The 16986-nt window shown below is 42.6% G+C and overlaps 1 protein-coding gene across 1 annotated transcript in view; it reads right to left on the bottom strand.

Moving 5' to 3' along the window:
* The window catches only part of LOC122557468 (uncharacterized), a 210461-nt gene that overhangs the window by 21347 nt on the left and 172128 nt on the right, over positions 1 to 16986 (bottom strand). The window contains exons 18-21 of the mRNA XM_087991810.1: positions 14623 to 14754; positions 12257 to 12424; positions 3853 to 3991; positions 198 to 330 (exon numbers count right to left, since the gene is read on the bottom strand). Of these exons, the coding sequence (XP_087847936.1) occupies positions 198 to 330; positions 3853 to 3991; positions 12257 to 12424; positions 14623 to 14754 (572 nt within the window). The remainder of the gene's footprint in view (positions 1 to 197; positions 331 to 3852; positions 3992 to 12256; positions 12425 to 14622; positions 14755 to 16986) is intronic.

Raw genomic sequence — 16986 nt, 5'->3', positions numbered from 1 at the left:
TGCCACATGTGAGGAAGGTGGTGCTCAAATGGGTTGGATGATTCACCTATCTGGAGGCTTGCACACTCCCTTTGACACTTCACACCTGCGCATTCCCAATGATAATCTGAATGATTTAAAAACGATTGCAGTTTGTTCATATTTTACAGCAAAAAACTGGACATTGTTACCAAGTGATTCATCACTGATCATTTTACCTTTCCTGAAGATTTGATTCCTTTAAATAGCGCCGCCCCAACTGTGACCCAGGCTAGAAGCAGACAGAGGGCTAAATACCAGACTACCTTCCCAGTCTCATCCATTGAACTGCCACGGTCCAAAACCACTTTGCTAAATAATTAACAAGACATATTTTATGTAAGATAATATTTGCAAGTATTGATACTGATACATGAAATACGTGTCGCCAGTAGGTGCTGGAAATGTGTTATTCCAAAACTCCAGGCATCAAGGAACAAGCTTGTAGATCTGCTGGCTATTTTCTCTATTTATCTGTATTATTTTATCTTTCATGTTCAATGCACATTTAAAAGACATCACAGCATCATAGTATATAATCTTAATGTATAAAGGTATAAAGTTCTAAAGGGAGAATCTATGGTTAACAAAAGAGGTCAGGGAAAACATCAGACTTAAGGAAAAAACATATGACTGTGCAGAGAAGACTGGTAGGTCAGATACTTGGCCAGAATCTTAAAAATATCCGGAGATTTCTACAGATTTCTAATTTCTATAGATATTTTTAAAAATAGGTAAAGCAAGTGTTGGCCCTTTAGTGAGTGAGATAGGGAGTTAACGGTATTAATCAGAAAATGGCAATGCTTTGGCATATGTGTCAAAACAAATATTTTGGTTCTGGCTAAATTTCTAGAGGATATAATATTCTTTCCTATCTACCTTGGTGTCATCTGCAAATTTATACACCATTTCTTCACTCCCCTCATCTAAGGCACTGATATTACATTGTAAAAAGGAGGTTATTTCTGCATTATTACAAAAACATGAGGTCATCAGGAAGGGTTAGTATGATTTTGTTAGAGGAAAATATTATGTAACTCATTTAGTGACATTCTTTGGATGAGTAATAAGCTCTGGAGTTAAAGGAAAGCCTGTAGATGTACTATTCATGGATCTCCGGGTTCTATTGTTAAGGTGTCACATCCAAGGTATTTGCAGGAAATAAAAGCTGGGGGGTGGGGGGCACGGTGCATGGTAGCATGTTAGTATGGATAGAAATTTCTGAAGATGGATCACTGGACTCAACCAATTAACTCTGATTTCTCTCCACAGATACTGTGCGATCTGCTGTGTTTTTCCAGCAATTTCTGTTTTTGTTTCTTATTTCCAGCACCTGCAATGCTTTGTTTTGTTCAGTATGCAGGTACAGTAGGTTATTAAGGATATTGCGATGCTGTCATTTATTAAGAGAACAATTTAAAATAAAAAATAAAAATGTCATGCTTCAGTTTTACAGGGAACTTTTAAGACTGAATCTTGGTTACTGTGTCCAGTTTGGTTTCCTTATTATTTACTAGAGACATTGGAGACAGTTAGATTAGATTAGATTACTTTAGATTAGATTAGATTTTAGATTAGATTACTTTACAGTGCGGAAACAGGCCCTTCGGCCCAACAAGTCCACACCGCCCCACCGAAGTGCAAACCACCCATATCCCTACATTTACCCCTTACCTAACACTACGGGCAATTTAGCATGGCCAATTCACCTGACCTGCACATCTTTGTGATGTAGGAGGAAACCGGAGCACCCAGAGGAAACCCACGCAGACACGGGGAGAATGTGCAAACTCCACACAGTCAGTCGCCTGAGGCAGGAATTGAACCCGGGTCTCTGGCGCTGCGAGGCAGCACTGCTAACCACTAATTAGCACTAACCAGTGCTAATCAGAGGAGAGTTTCCACTTGTATGACTGGGTTTAATGTGTTGTCTTATAGGGAAAGGTTATACAGCTAGCTTTATTTCTATTGAATGTTTGAAGAGTTAACAGTGACTTGATGGGACTGTGTAAGATTCTTATTGATCTTGACAAGCTGGATGTGGAAAAGATGTTTCTGCTCCTGTGTCAGTCCAGAATTCAAGGACATTGTTTTAATATTAGAGGTTACTATTTTAGGACAGAGATGTGATTTTTTTCTCTCTCTCTGAGAAGGCTGTGCAACTTGGAACATGGTAAAGGCAGGGTTTTGAGTATTTTACGATGGAGGTCAATAGAATTTTATTATGCAGGAGAATCAAGGGACCTTGGGGGGTGGATGAGAAAGAGGCATTCAAAACACAACCAAATCAACCATTCCATCAGACTTGGAAGGTCAAATGACCCACATCTACTTAATTTGTAAGTTCATAAGCCTCATACCTCACCTTGCCTCGGTTTACTTGGAGCATAACTCTCAACTTGAAGCATGTTTTTCTGTTGTAACCTAATACATTAATGCTGGCCCAGACACTTATGTGCCTAGGAATGTAATGTTTGTATGTCACAGTTAGTTGGAATAAACATTTATGGATCATTTAATACATTATCTAAATACAGTTTATTTTCTTTTTAATGCAACATATTATAATCATTGCCAGATCAGGTAGATTCCTCTGAAGTGTTTTAGTCTAAAACACTCACACCAGTGTATTCATACATAGTAGTTACTAATTTAGCAGTCAAGACTTCAGCTCTAAAGGTTTTGACACAGGCTAGCAGAATCTTAAAAAGAAGGAAACCATTTAGTAGGCTTTGTTTCTAAAGGACTGAAAAGTAGAAACTTTTTGCTAAATCTCTGTCAACACTTGGTTCCATTCTTGAATAATACATGTAATTTTGGTCAGCATATTACAAAAGAAAAGAAACTGGGAGGGACTGGAGATGGAGCAAAGAAGATTTACAAGCATGGGATCAGAAAGATGGGAGTGCTTATATCAGTAAAGAATTGACAGGTTGTTTTTTTTCTCTCTCTTGAATTAAAGAAATGCAGAAAACCCTCAGGGTAGTATCTTAGGCTGATTTAACATTGACTTTCCCACCATTATGATGTGAGATATTTGTTAATGATTGCAAGCTCTGTGATCTATATCTTAACTCATGGCCAGTTCAGTTCATCACATCCTCAACACCTTATGTGGCTGAGAGTCAATTTCTGTTTGATAATGTTTCTGTGAAGCTTGGTACATTTATTTGCATTGAAAATACTTATAAAGTCAATTCTAGCCTATTGTTTAGCTCTATTTGCATTTCCTTAACCTATTGGTTTATTTTACTGCCACTCACAAAGGATCTGAACGTACACACTAGCTTGGATGCTAAGTAATATATAACATCTGTGTCACACACACTGATAGCAATGAGTTTTTCAAATGTGAAAGTCCCTTCTGAAAGTATGTTGTTTGGCATTGTCATAATTGAGTAACCCTCACTGACTAGAAACTAAACTTGGCCAATCAAAAATGCCAAAGCAAATACAATGCCAATTATTTTGCAGAAAATGACTCAACTCTTAACACTCTAAAGATTCTCTACCACTGAAAAGTCACAAGCCTTCAGTTATGTACTGGAAGATTCTTCAGTTGCTCGAAAGCATACAGAAGGAATCACATTTAAAAAGCTCCAAATTATCTGGGATAAATCAATTCAGTTGATGTGCATTCCATCCATCAGATTGTATTAATGAAAGGGCTCCAATTGTAATGTTCTTTTGTAATAAGTCTATGATGTAAATTATACCTTTAATGAAAACAGCTTCTCTTATTAAACAGGACATTCACGAACTACCCTTCCCAAGAGGACTTACTGGCCCAGCTGTGCAGGTTATAGATGCAGCTCTCTGCAACAATGTACTTACTCCCAGTATTGCTCACTCGGACCCTGGTGAGGAACAGGGATTTCTGATCCACTTGGACAAGTTTTATTGTTCGCCTGCAGCCACGTTGCATTAACAATTTCAAAGTATCCACCATTCTGAGTGAGATTGCAGAGTGGATCTGGAAAATGGGGAATGTATTTGAGAATTATTGATTGGAAATCTGATCACAATGCACCTCAAAGGATGACATGAATAACACTATCCCACCTTCAATTTCTCTCCAAAGTCCTTGGAAGATATTGTTCCTTCCACATCCTTGGTGATCCTTCCCAGAACTCCATGTTTGAACCCCTCTGATCAGATTCCTCCCCGTCACAGTATCGAACATTTTCTTACAAAAATATCTAATCTGATGGTGTGCAACCTTTGACTTCCTTGCATCACAAAAATCTTTTAATACTTCTACACTACTATCCAGCAACATCAAAGACACAGTGTTGTATTACACATGTATACCACTGCCACCCAACTCTATTTCACCACTATCTCTACCAAATCCTTCTTTTATTAAACTGAATGCTCAGCCTGCTCCCCTGAAATCCAGTACTGCAACGAGAGAAACATCCGCCAACTGAACCTGGGGAAAGTGTAACCACTTTTCCTTAGCTCCACTACATTAACTGGACATGGACTTGATCCCTCTCCCTGGTAACCATTTGAGGTTAAAGAACTTTAACAAAAACTGAAATTGCTGGAGAAACTCAGCAGGACTGGCAGTATCTGTGCAAAGAAAGCAGAGTTAATGTTTTGAGTTTGGTGACTCTTCATGAGACGTTTGTAACTTTGGTGTCATCTTTGACCCTGAGATAAGCTCTAGCCTCTATCTGCGCCATTTCTAATCTCACGTTTTGCTACCTTTGTAATATCCATTAACTTTCATTCTGACTCAGCATAGCTACTGCTGGAACCCGCCTTCATGCCTTTGTTATGTCTGCTTATGATAGTTTCAATGCACTTCTGGCTAATATTAGAATCTTAGAAACTTGGAAGCACTCTGCGATGGGAGGAGGTTAGCAGGAAGCAATGTTTCCAAACTGTTTCTCTCTGTGACCCCACTTTGAGACTTGAGAAGAGTGTTGGTTCCCCCAGTGAGAACTCAGACAGCAGGAGGACAGATGCACAGTTGTTATAACTTGGTCAGTGATCCACATTGGCCATTGGTGTACTCCAGCTCATGACCCAAGAATTCAGTTTGTCACCTCACTTGGGGTCATGAACCCAACTTTGAGAAGCCTTGGTGTGGAAACTCAAAAGTACAAGTTAAATATAACGTGGAATGGTAGAATGGGTGAACACATGATGTCCAATGCAGAGAAATGTGAAGTCAGTCAATATATTAGGGAAAGCATGGAAAGACAATGCAAAATAAAGAACCCAACTCTGAAGCTGGTGAAGGAGCAGAGGAAGCAAGATGTATGCATCCATAAGTCAGTAAAGGTGACATTGCAAGCATGATCAGTAAAGGGTTATATCAGGGAATGGTTCTCTTCAGGTTAATTTGGAGTCTCCAATAAACCCCACCAAATCTGATGAGGTCTCAGATTGGGAAATGCTGAACAGTTCTGGATCTCAACGTGGACTGATCTATCATCTAGGTATCCAAACTGTCTTGGTAACAATGGTGGAATAGACTCAGACAGAAAATGACACTTAGTGGTTTCTGGTGCAATTCAGCCAAACGTCTCTTACGAAAGTAATGTGTGCCTGATTACAATCAGACACTAATCTACATATTGTTTAAGACAAGGGCATTTTTTTTGGACTAACTAATGATTTTCTTTGACTACTTTAGACCAACTAGGGCCTACAGACCCGATGAGAACAAGAGGATGGTGGCAGCTCACTACCCAACTTTAGGTTGGCAAGAGGTGTCATCGCATGTTTATGTGATAAACTATACAGGTAGAGGATCCTGTAACCGAAATGCTTAGGACCAGCTGTTTTTCGGAATTCGGAATATTTCAGTTTTCAGAATAGTAACAGTTTAATGGTGAAATTTTAAAAAATCTTACTGGAGGTGCAGACTTCCAAGTAGAAACGTGTTTGGCCATGCCTCCCCCCACCCCTCCCTCCCCCCACATCGAGTGGGTATCGACTTGGGTGAACTGTTTGCTCACCAGGCAACCTTGTTCAAAAAAAAACTTCACAATAATCTTTCGGAGCTTTTCAGTTTTTGGATGTTCGGATAAAGGATTTTCTACCTATATCGTATCCTCGGTTTTATTAATAAGGGGCATGGAGGGCAAAGTACGTTGCACTTAAGCAAACCAGCTTGGCCTCACCTGGAGTATTGTGTCCACTTCAGGCTGCCATACTTCAGGCAGAAGGTGAAGGCGTTGGAATCATAGAACTTTACAGTACAAAAGGAGGCCGTTTGATCTATTATGTCAGCACTGGCTTCCGAAAGAGACTGCAGAAAAGGTTCACAAGAGTATTTCCCATGATGAGGAATTTCACTTATGGCGTCAGATTGGAGAAGGTAGGACTGCTTTCCTTGAAGAGAAAAAGTGAGGTCTGCAGATGCTGGAGATCAGAGTCGAAAAGTGTAGCATTGGAAAGCACAGCAGGTCAGGCAGCATCCGAGGAGCTGGAGAGTCAACACTTCAGTCACAAACCCTTCATCACGAATGTGGAGGGACTGAGGGGAAGGAGGCTGAGAGATAAATAGAAGGGTGGAGTTGGGGTGGGGGGGGGGGGGGGGGGAAGTGGCTGGGCAGGCAATATTTAGGTGCAGGTGATGGGTGTTGGTTATAGGTCGGAGGGGAGGGTGGAGAGATAGTGGGAAGGAAGATGGACAGGTAGGACAGTTTCTGTGGTTACAGGCTGGAGATGCAGGAAGTGGAGGGCATTGTTGATCACTTGGGAAGGGAAACTGTGGTCCCTGAAATAGGAGGCCATCTGGGATGTTCTGGAGTGGAACTGCTTCTCCTGGGAACAGATACAGCAGAGATGGAGGAATTGGGAGTAAGGGATAGGGCTTTTACAGGAGGTGGGGTTGGGAGGAGGTGTACTCCAGAGAGCTGTGGGAGTTGGTGGGTTTGAAGTAGGTGTCTGTGTTGAGTCGATCGGCAGAGATGGAGATGGAGAGGTCCAGGAAGAGGAGGGAGGTGTCTGAGATTATCCAGGTGAATTTAAGGTCAGAGTGGAAGGTGTTTCGTGAAGTTACTGAACTGTTCAATCTCGTGGGAACGCAAGATGGCGCTGATACAGTTATCAATAAAGTGGAGGAAAAGGTGTGACACGGTGCCAGTGTAGTTGTGGAAAATGGACTATTCTATTGTTTTCCTTGAAGACAAGGAATCTAAGGTGAGGTATTCAAAATTATAAGGGTTCTGGACAGAGTAGGGAGGAAGAAAAGTAGTGTACAACCTATCTACCTGGATGCAAGGATGTGTTCAATTCTGACCAGTAAATCTTGCATTTGTGTGTTACTAGTTGGAGTAATTTCTGAAAACTGCTGGAATGCAGCTCCTGACTTCTTCCAACACGACTTTTATTGGAACTCTTGGATTTATAGATTCCAATATTCACACCACCCGTATCTCACAGACAACTGAGTTTGAAGTCATTTTTCAAGCAGCCGGCGCTGCAGGGTTTATTTCGGTGTGTAATACTTGGCTCTCCTTCTGCGTGACAAAAGGGGGTGTTTGTGCATGAAACGAAATATCCCCCCTGTGTGAAGGTACAGCTGACAGCTTATTTTATTTTAGCTCGCCTGTAGGCCACAATCTCTTTTGTTGCCTCCTGTGTTAAACCTGAGCTGTACAGATCAGGCATGGTTTTGATCAGTGACAGCTTCTTCAAAGTGTTGACATAACTGAGCACGTTACCATCCAGAGGGATCACACCTCTGCATGTTTGGGGCAGGGTGCCGCAGGTGCTTTGAAACTAATAAAACGCTCTCACTGTTGTGATTAACAAAAAAATGTGTTGTGACCTGCTCCAATCCTCACTTTTATCCCGACTCTGCACTTCTTGGCTTTTATTACATAATTTTAACTCTCACTGACGTTAAGCCTTCTTTCAAAAAGCCAACATCTGTCTCGTTTGGTTAAGTAGAAACACAAAATTTATTACACAGAAGGAGGTCTGTCAGCCCATTGCATCAATCGTGTTTAATCGAGGAGCGATAGAGTCCAGACCCACGTTCCAGAGCTTGGCCTGTAGCCTTGTAGCACCTCAGTTGCATATCTAAGTAGTGTCTAACTGTTGAAGAAACTAAAAACACTCTTCATTCCCCACTGTCACCTGGAAGAGTTTCTTCTTAACTAACATCACATCCCCCTGCCAGTTATTTTATGTCGAGGAGAAAGTGAGGACTGCAGATGCTGGAGATCAGAGCTGAAAATGTGTTGCTGGAAAAGCGCAGAAGGTCAGGCAGCATCCAAGGAGCAGGAGAATCGACGTTTCGGGCACACAGCTACACTGGCACCGTGTCCCACCTTTTCCTGAAGAGGGGCTCATGCCCAAAACGTTGATTCTCCTGCTCCTTGGATGCTGCCTGACCTGCTGTGCTTTTCCAGCCACACATTTTCAGTTATTTTATGTCCCATGGTAATCGACTCAGCTGCTAAGGGAAGTAGGTGCTTTCTATTCACTCCAGTTAAACACCACTTTTATACCTCACATATACATTTACATATCCCAGCTGCCTTCTTTGTTAAATTGATTAAAACCCCAGCCTATCCAATTTTTATTCATTGCCTAAATTTTGCATTCCTGCCATTACCCCTGTCTGAGATTCCATGCAGAGACTGCACGAAACACTGTGGAGGATAAACAGGTAGACAACAAGCCATCTGCGTTCATGAACATCAACTAGCCAATAAACGCCTTGACCAGCTGTAATACAGATGACAAGGACCACAAATTCAACTGGGACACCACAACAATAATAGATAAGCCAAACAGAAGACAGCCAGAGAATCCCTAGAAGCATGGCACTTGTCCACGGACTCCATCAACAGACACATAGACCTCGACCCAATATACCGACTACTGCAATGAACAACTGGAACCGACAACTGGAAGCAGCAGGAACAAAATCAAATAAATTCCAGCCGACGCAGGACAGCGGCATTTCACAGGAGGCTCCACACCACTGAGGGTATCGCCCAGACAGTGGACGAAACATCTGCAAACCAACCTCCCAGCTCGGCGAACAAACCCACTGCAACTGCACCCAGCACCCAAGCTCCAAATCTTTACACACACCTTGAACATGTGTACATCTCCTCAATACCTTCTCTTGTGCAAGTACACCCTTCCCATAACACCAACATTGTACACCACACTCATGCTTTCTTCCATATCCTGTCCTAGATTGTCTCCTCTTGCTCTTCCTTCTGCCTACACTTTCCCCTCGCTGCAATTATATTCCCACTCTCTCTCTTTTATCATGTCGACACAAGAAGATCTGGAGAGCAATAATACAAACACATTTCTCCCCCTTAATCTTCAACTACATTTATTATTTTGCATAACTGCTAAACCCAACTGAACTACAATCACTATCAATAGGATTCCCCAACCTCTGCTGTTCCCCAGCATCCTAATGGAATCAGTTAAAATCAAATCCAGACATACCCTTTCCCCTGCTGGGCTTGTTACACCTTTGGCAAAAAGGTGTTTGCCAAATGCAACGAAAAATCTGACAAAGGGTCACTGGGCTCAAAAATTTAGCTCTGCTTTCTTGACAGACCTGCGGAGTTTCTCCAGCATTTTCTGTCAATGCTTCAGGTCTCCAGCATATGTAGTTGTTTTATTTAGTGTTTAATTCATTGCCACATCGCATCCATTTCAAAGACGTTCAGTTCCTCTTCATCAGGATTTCCATGTAAATTTTTCTTTTTGTTCACCATCGTTACTTCCATTTTCTCTCCCTGTGTTTGATCAAGTATTTGCCAAAACTCACCTCCACAGCCATATCTCACTCCCCAATGACTGCCTCTGTCTCAGACATGGACTCCAATTGAAACTTCATCCCTTGTGTTTTGAATCCACCTGGGATCACAGGTATCTCCGTGATGTACTATGCTCCTCAGACATCTGTCCTTATTGCATCATATGTACACTCTCCACCTCTCTGTCTCCTTCAGCACTACCTTACACGATCTCAGAGTTGCCCTGTCCCTCTTCAGCCTGTTCAACATTAGAACAAGAAATATTTCCTCTTCCTTTCAAGCTTTAAGGCACTCAAACCTCATCATCTCAGAGGTCCCCGAGCCACTCTGGAATGTTGCTCCCATCCCCTTCCCTTTGACTCCATCCCTTCCCCTAACCTCACCTCTTGTTGAGTATTTACTATCCCTCCTGACCTTCCACTCTGATGCTGAATGTTCTGTACTCAGCAAAGGTCACAGTTTTATCCTTTTGAATTTTGGGTTGGACTCCTCTTCCATCACCTTTGTGTCTGTGCCCATTTCTTTGGACAAGAGTCCTCTCCCTGCTCCACAGACCCCTTTACCTGCCTCCAATACAGCCCCTCCACCTATACTCCTTTTAACTGTGCTCGACCTGCTTGCTGAGATATGTCAAGATGACACAGGTCAGCTTACTGTCACTGCTCCCTTCACCCAGTCAAACAGATCTCCCTCTGAACTCCAAACTCTCAGATCCAACGCTGACCTTTGTCAGCAAGCCAATTGGGAAGGGTAGTGCTGTTGTTGTCTGGCAGACTAATCTTTAAATTGCATAGCTGACTGACAGCCCTCAGACACCCCGTCCTATCTCCCTCTGAACTACGACCCCACCGTGGCACATCAGGTCAATGACGGCCACCAACCGCATACCATCTTGGTTTCTCAGTCTCCCAGCTCTACGTTCCCCCAAGCCTGCACAGCCCGCTTCTACCATCTCCCCAAAATTCTCAAGCAGGACTCTCAGGCAGCAGACCCATTGTTTCTGCCTGTTCCTTTCCACATGGAACTCACTTCATCCTACCTTGATTTCTCTCCCCATAACCAGTCCCTTTCCACTCACATGTGTGATTCTTCTGGTGATTTACATCAGTTTCAAAATGTTCAGTTTGCTAGCACCAGCTGCCTCCTCTTCACTATGGAAGTGAAATCCTCAATTTGAACAATCTCTCAGTTCTAATAAAGGACTCTGGACATGCTTCCCTTTCCACAGATGCTGCCTGACCTGCTGAGTTTCTCCAGCACTTTTTGTCTTTAGTATGAGAAGTCTGCACCTTTGTATACCTTTTTAGACTGGCTTATATCAGTTATTATCAGTTAATGTAGTTGAAATCCCCTCCTGTTGTTGCCGTGCTAATATCTAGCACCCAATTAATTCAGAGAGGTGGCAAGAGGCTCACAGTAAACTCAGCAAATTCTACGCACAGTTTGCGAGATCCATTTCCTTTTAAAAGAGATTGCTTGCCGTCTGAGCTCAAGAAATTCAGCAAGCTCATTTTGGCACAGACTGTGTTAGATCAGGTTGTTTGGACTGGTAACAGTAGCAAGGATGTCACACAACATTACACTTCAGCGATTCAAATGAAGCTGGCTGGTAAAATTATTAGATTAGATTAGATTAGATTAGATTACTTACAGTGTGGAAACAGGCCCTTCGGCCCAACAAGTCCACACCGACCCGCCGAAGCGCAACCCACCCAGACCCATTCCCCTACATTTACCCCTACACCTAACACTACGGACAATTTAGCATGGCCAATTCACCTGACCTGCACATTTTTGGACTGTGGGAGGAAACCGGAGCACACGGAGAAAACCCACGCAGACACTGGGAGAATGTGCAAACTCCACACAGTCAGTCGCCTGAGGCGGGAATTGAACCCGGGTCTCTGGCGCTGTGAGGCTAACCACTGTGCCACCGTGCCGCCCACTAACTTGTTGCCAATCTCCCAATTGTTCAGAGGAAGATTAAGGAACCCCCAACTCACTAGTTGTAACAGAGGCATAGAATCTCCATTTTCTCAATCGTGCTCCGAATAGCTAAAGCCACCCATCCCTGGTGTGATTCAAGTGAAACCTCCTGTGCACCCTCTCTAAGGTCTTGGCATCCTTTCAAAACCATTGAGCCCAGAATTGGCTACAAAACTACAACTAGGGCCCTAAACAGTGTTTCAGAAAAGTTGAGATTAAGTTTGCCCAGAATTTAGTGCCACCCTGTAAAGGTAGGATGGCAGATGGGTGAGGTGTGAAGTTGGATGGACAGTGAGGCTACTGCCTACCCATCTCTGATGGAACTAAATTGGGAGGAGGGTAAATGTTGGCCTGCCCATACACCATCTGTCTTACGGATGCCTCAAGAGGCCAATCAACAGAACTGTGTTTCCAAACATTGTCATTTGCAGGCTCTTTCCTGGACAGTCCTGTCTTGCAAATAACCAGAATTTACAGAATGGAAGGCACATTACCTTTTCCAGTCCTGCTGCATGTTTCATCTGCTCCCCACCAACTGAAGCAGTCTGCCCACGGCAGGGGTGATTGGAAGGAAGCAAATAGGTAGTACAGACTGTAGGCGAGGATGCAATTGTAGTAAATAGCCACCAATGTTGACACAAGGACCATGGTGATGCCCACACCTATAAATAGGGAGAAAAAGAGAATCTCAGTCGATAATTTGTATTATGCATGTTCCAGTGTATTATGAACTTTCAGTCAATATTTTAAATATTGTGAGTTGTGAAAGGGGCATAAGGATTCAAGATATAGATTGATTAAGTGAGTGGGCAAAGATCTGGCATATGAAGTATAATGTGGGAGAATGGAAAATTGCCTTATTTCAGCTAAAGAAACAAGAAGTGTGCTATCTTTCTTTATTCATTTACTGGATGAGGGTGTCGTTGGCTCGGTAGCATTTATTGCCCATCCCTAATTATCCAGAGGGTAGTTAAGAGTTAACCACGTTGCTGTGGGTCTGGAGTCACATGTAGGCCAGATCAGGTAAGGATGGCAGTTTTCTTCCTTAAAGGATGTTAACGAACCAATTGGTTTTTCCATCAATGGTTTCACAGTCACCTTTAGACACTTCATTTCAGATTTTTTTAAAAAGTTGAATTAAAGTTTCACCATGGTGGAATTTGAACCTGGGTCCACAGAACATAATCTGGGTTTCTAGATTAGCAGTCCAGCGATAATATCACTAGGCCTAAGCCCCCCCGATGGTGGGAGGTTGTTGTAGAGCTCTAAAATATAGCGTGAGATATGGGTATCCTAATGCATAATGTATAGAAGGTTTGTACTTGCAGGTAAAGCAAGTACTCAGGAAAGCTAATAGAATGCTGTGGATTACTGAAAGGGGAATTGAATTCTATAGTATGGAGGTTTTGCTTCAGTTATAGTGTGTATTGCTAAGATCACATCTGGAGTACTGTGTGCAATACTGTACTTACAGAATATGTTAATGTGTTGGAAGCAGTTCAGAAAATGTTTACTAGATTACTACTTTGAATGAGTGGATTGCCTTCTGAGGAAAGGCTAGACAGGCTAGGCCTGTATCCTCTGCAGTTCAGAAAAGCCAGGGGTGACTTATTTTAAACATTTAAGATTCTGAGAGGAATTGGGCTTGGCTGTCGAAAAGATGTATCTTCTCATGCGAGAATTCAGAACTATCGGCCAAAGTTTAAAAATAAGGGGGTGTCTAGTGAAGACAGGCATGAGGAAAATATGTTTTCCTCAGAGAGTGGTGAGTCTCTGGAATATCCTTCCACAAGAGGCAGTGGGTACAGAATCTTCAAATATTTTGAAGGCAGAGGCAGACAGTTTCTTGATTACCAAGGAGATGAAAGATTATCGGGGATGTGCAAACAGGATATGAGCAGGCCACTTGATCCCTCAAGCCTGCTCCACCATTCATTTCGATCATACTAGACCATTGAGCTCAATGCCCTAACCCTGCCCTCTCCCTGTTTCTCTTAATCTCTTTAGCCATAAGAGCTACATCTAGCTCCTTGAAATCTCATAATGCTTTGGCCTCAAGCATCTGCCGTGATAATGAATTCCACGGGCTCACTGTTCTCTGGATGAGGAAATCTTTCCTTATCTCAATACTAAAAAAGGTTTAGCTCTTATATTTAAACTATAGTCCCTGATTCTGGACTCCCCCAACACTGGGAACATTTTTCCTGCTTCTAACCAGTCTAGATCCTCCCCACTCTGCCCCTACACCTCATTCTTCCAAACTCCAGGGAATAAAATGCTAACCATTTCTCGTCATACATCAATTCTGCCACACAAAGGATTGATTTGATAAATCTTCACTTTACTCCGTCTATATCAACAACATCTTCAGATGAGGAGACCCAAACTGCACACAATATTTCAAATGTGGCCTTACCAATGCCCTGCTTAATTGCAGCCAGACCACTTTGTTTCTGTACTTGAACCCTCTTGCTTTGAAGACCAACATGCAGTTTTCCTTCTTTAATGCTTGGTGTGCCCGATCCTATCATTGTATAAAGGACTCTGCTTTAAAATCCTTGATAGATTTTTCTAGCATTTTTCCCAGAATCAAACTCTCAATTTCCTACTTTCCCTCTCCCTCCCTTTTTAAATGGTGGGATTACATTAGTTACCTTCTAATCTGCAGGCACCACTCCAGAGTCTAAACAAATCTTGGGAGATGACCACCAATGCATCCATTATTTCAAGGGGCAATTCTTTAAGAATGTAGAGACAAGGTTAAAATCACAGAATGGTGGAGAAAGGCCAAGGAACCTATTCTTTGTCTCTTGTTTGCATGAATTGCTGGCAAGCGTGTGTTTGCTGAATAAACATTAACCTTGTAGGATTGGCACAGCTTTCCACACTCCAATAGGCCCAAGACTGGCAAACTGCCCGAATGAGCATTCCAGGAAAAACAGGGGTATCCCAGCAAATACCAACATGATGATGTAGGGAATAATGAAGGCACCTGGAAAACAGAGCAGAGGAAGTCAAGACAGAATGTTTGCATTTTAGACTGAAAGGGTTTGTTTGGATAAATTTGGTGTCGGAAGTCCACTCCAAAACAAATATTGTGTTTGAATCCCATGGCACAGTGGTCTTTCTATTTTCCTTCCTCAACCCAACAACATCCACCCATCAATCACTCATATATCCCTCCCTAACCCTGTCACTACGCAACACTGACAGTGCCTCAAATAATTTGTTTCTTGATTTTGAAATGGAATGCTGTAGAGGTTTGGGATCTAGTTCTGTTGTACTGTCTCACTCCCGTACTGACAGGGCTGAAGCCCACAAAGCAGTTACTGTGACCAAGTGATTTTAAAGAGATTAGTCATGGAGGTGACTGGAATGTGAACAGACTGAGTGCTTTACAGTGGGAGCTTTTTGTATGGTTTCAACACTGGGCATAGCACTAAGGTAATGCCCACAGCATTTCTTCACTTTAAAGGATATGTTTTAGCATCAAAAAGGCACCAACCAAGACTAGCTAAAAACAAAAAAATTCCAAATATAGAGAATCCTGAAAAGAAAACAAGAAAATTTAAACAAATAGCAACACAGATTCCAAAATTTGTGGGCGGCACGGTGGCACAGTGGTTAGCATGCTGCCTCACAGCGCCAGAGACCCGGGTTCAATTCCCGCCTCAGGCGACTGGCTGTGTGGAGTTTGCACGTTCTCCCCGTGTCTGCGTGGGTTTCCTCCGAATGCTCCGGTTTCCTCCCACAGTCCAAAGATGTGCAGGTCAGGTGAATTGGCCATGCTAAATTGCCCGTAGTGTTAGGTTAGGGGTATGGGTGGGTTACGCTTCGGCGGGTCGGTGTGGACTTGTTGGGCCGAAGGGACTGTTTCCACACTGTAATCTAATCTAATCAAAACATTCACAGAAATTTTAAAAACGTTCCTGGATCTTATTGACTTGAAATTAAGATTAATTTACGACAGATCTCTCTCTCATACTTATCTTCACAAAGCCTTTATTATATTTGGAATTTCTCCAGTGAGACACTAACCAGTGCCCATAGGGAACAAAATGACCAAAAGAGACTATTCATTATAATCCTAACGAAATGGCCAGGCAGCCAATGGGATCTTTTGTACCCCAATTTTCAATTACTTTTTCTTAGCCTCCCCACCGAGAGAATTAGGTTAGATTAGATTACTTACAGTGTGGAAACAGGCCCTTCGGCCCAACAAGTCCACACCGACCCGCCGAAGCGCACCCACCCAGACCCATTCCCCTACATTTACCCCTGCACCTAACACTACAGGCAATTTAGCGTGGCCAATTCACCTAACCTGCACATTTTTGGAGTGTGGGAGGAAACCGGAGCACCCGGAGGAAACCCACGCAGACACGGGGAGAATGTGCAAACTCCACACAGTCAGTCGCCTGAGGCGGGAATTGAACCCGGGTCTCTGGCGCTGTGAGGCAGCAGTGCTAACCACTGCTTCTTTACTTCGATGTCATTCGACTGCTGAATGAACCTCTCAAATATCAAATCTCATATTGACCTTGCTTTTGTACACCTGCGGTGCAGCTGTAACATGGTATACCGCACTCTGATCAATCACCCAATAATCTTTGGATATTATGATCTGCCCGTACTGCTCGCAAATGAGAACCTCTCAATGTAGTTAGGTAAATGTGACAAAAATAAATCAAATCAAATCAAATCAAATCAAATCATTATGATTCATTATAAGCTCCTCATTTTATCTTTCATTAGAGATCGAAGTTTACCATGATGATCATTTACTTAAAGATATTTTTAATAAGTAGAACATGAAGTGGAGAGAAATGATCCAGGAACCAGTTTTAGCATTGTTTCGAGAATTGCTTTGTACTGCTTCTGATTTGGTTTTGGTCCAAACAGCTCGGGTTATGTATCGCCTACTCTCTCTGTTCTGTCAACCGCCTGTTGAAATCTGCTAGTGGCCCTATAACATAGCCTGGATCAAATTTGACAACAAAGTTCAATTCTTATTCATTAAGGGCTTGAAAAGCCTGCAAAGTCTGGCCTTGTTATGCCATGTTCAGGCCTTCTAGATAATGAACTCACAAATCTCATTCCATACCTGCAGGGGTACATTGAAAGGGAATGCTCTGATTAGCACAACACTGACAGAAAGTGAGCAATGCAGAGAAGTGCACTATGGGTGTAGATATAACAGATAATACAATGGAGTAAGGGTGGC

This window comes from Chiloscyllium plagiosum, unplaced genomic scaffold (assembly GCF_037043375.1).
Source record: "Chiloscyllium plagiosum isolate Xiang-an unplaced genomic scaffold, Cpla_swu_hap1 HiC_scaffold_11, whole genome shotgun sequence".
In the NCBI taxonomy this organism is placed as follows: Eukaryota; Metazoa; Chordata; class Chondrichthyes; order Orectolobiformes; family Hemiscylliidae; genus Chiloscyllium; species Chiloscyllium plagiosum.
Note: the sequence above shows the minus strand (reverse complement) of the source record. Positions and strands in the feature narration are given on the sequence as shown.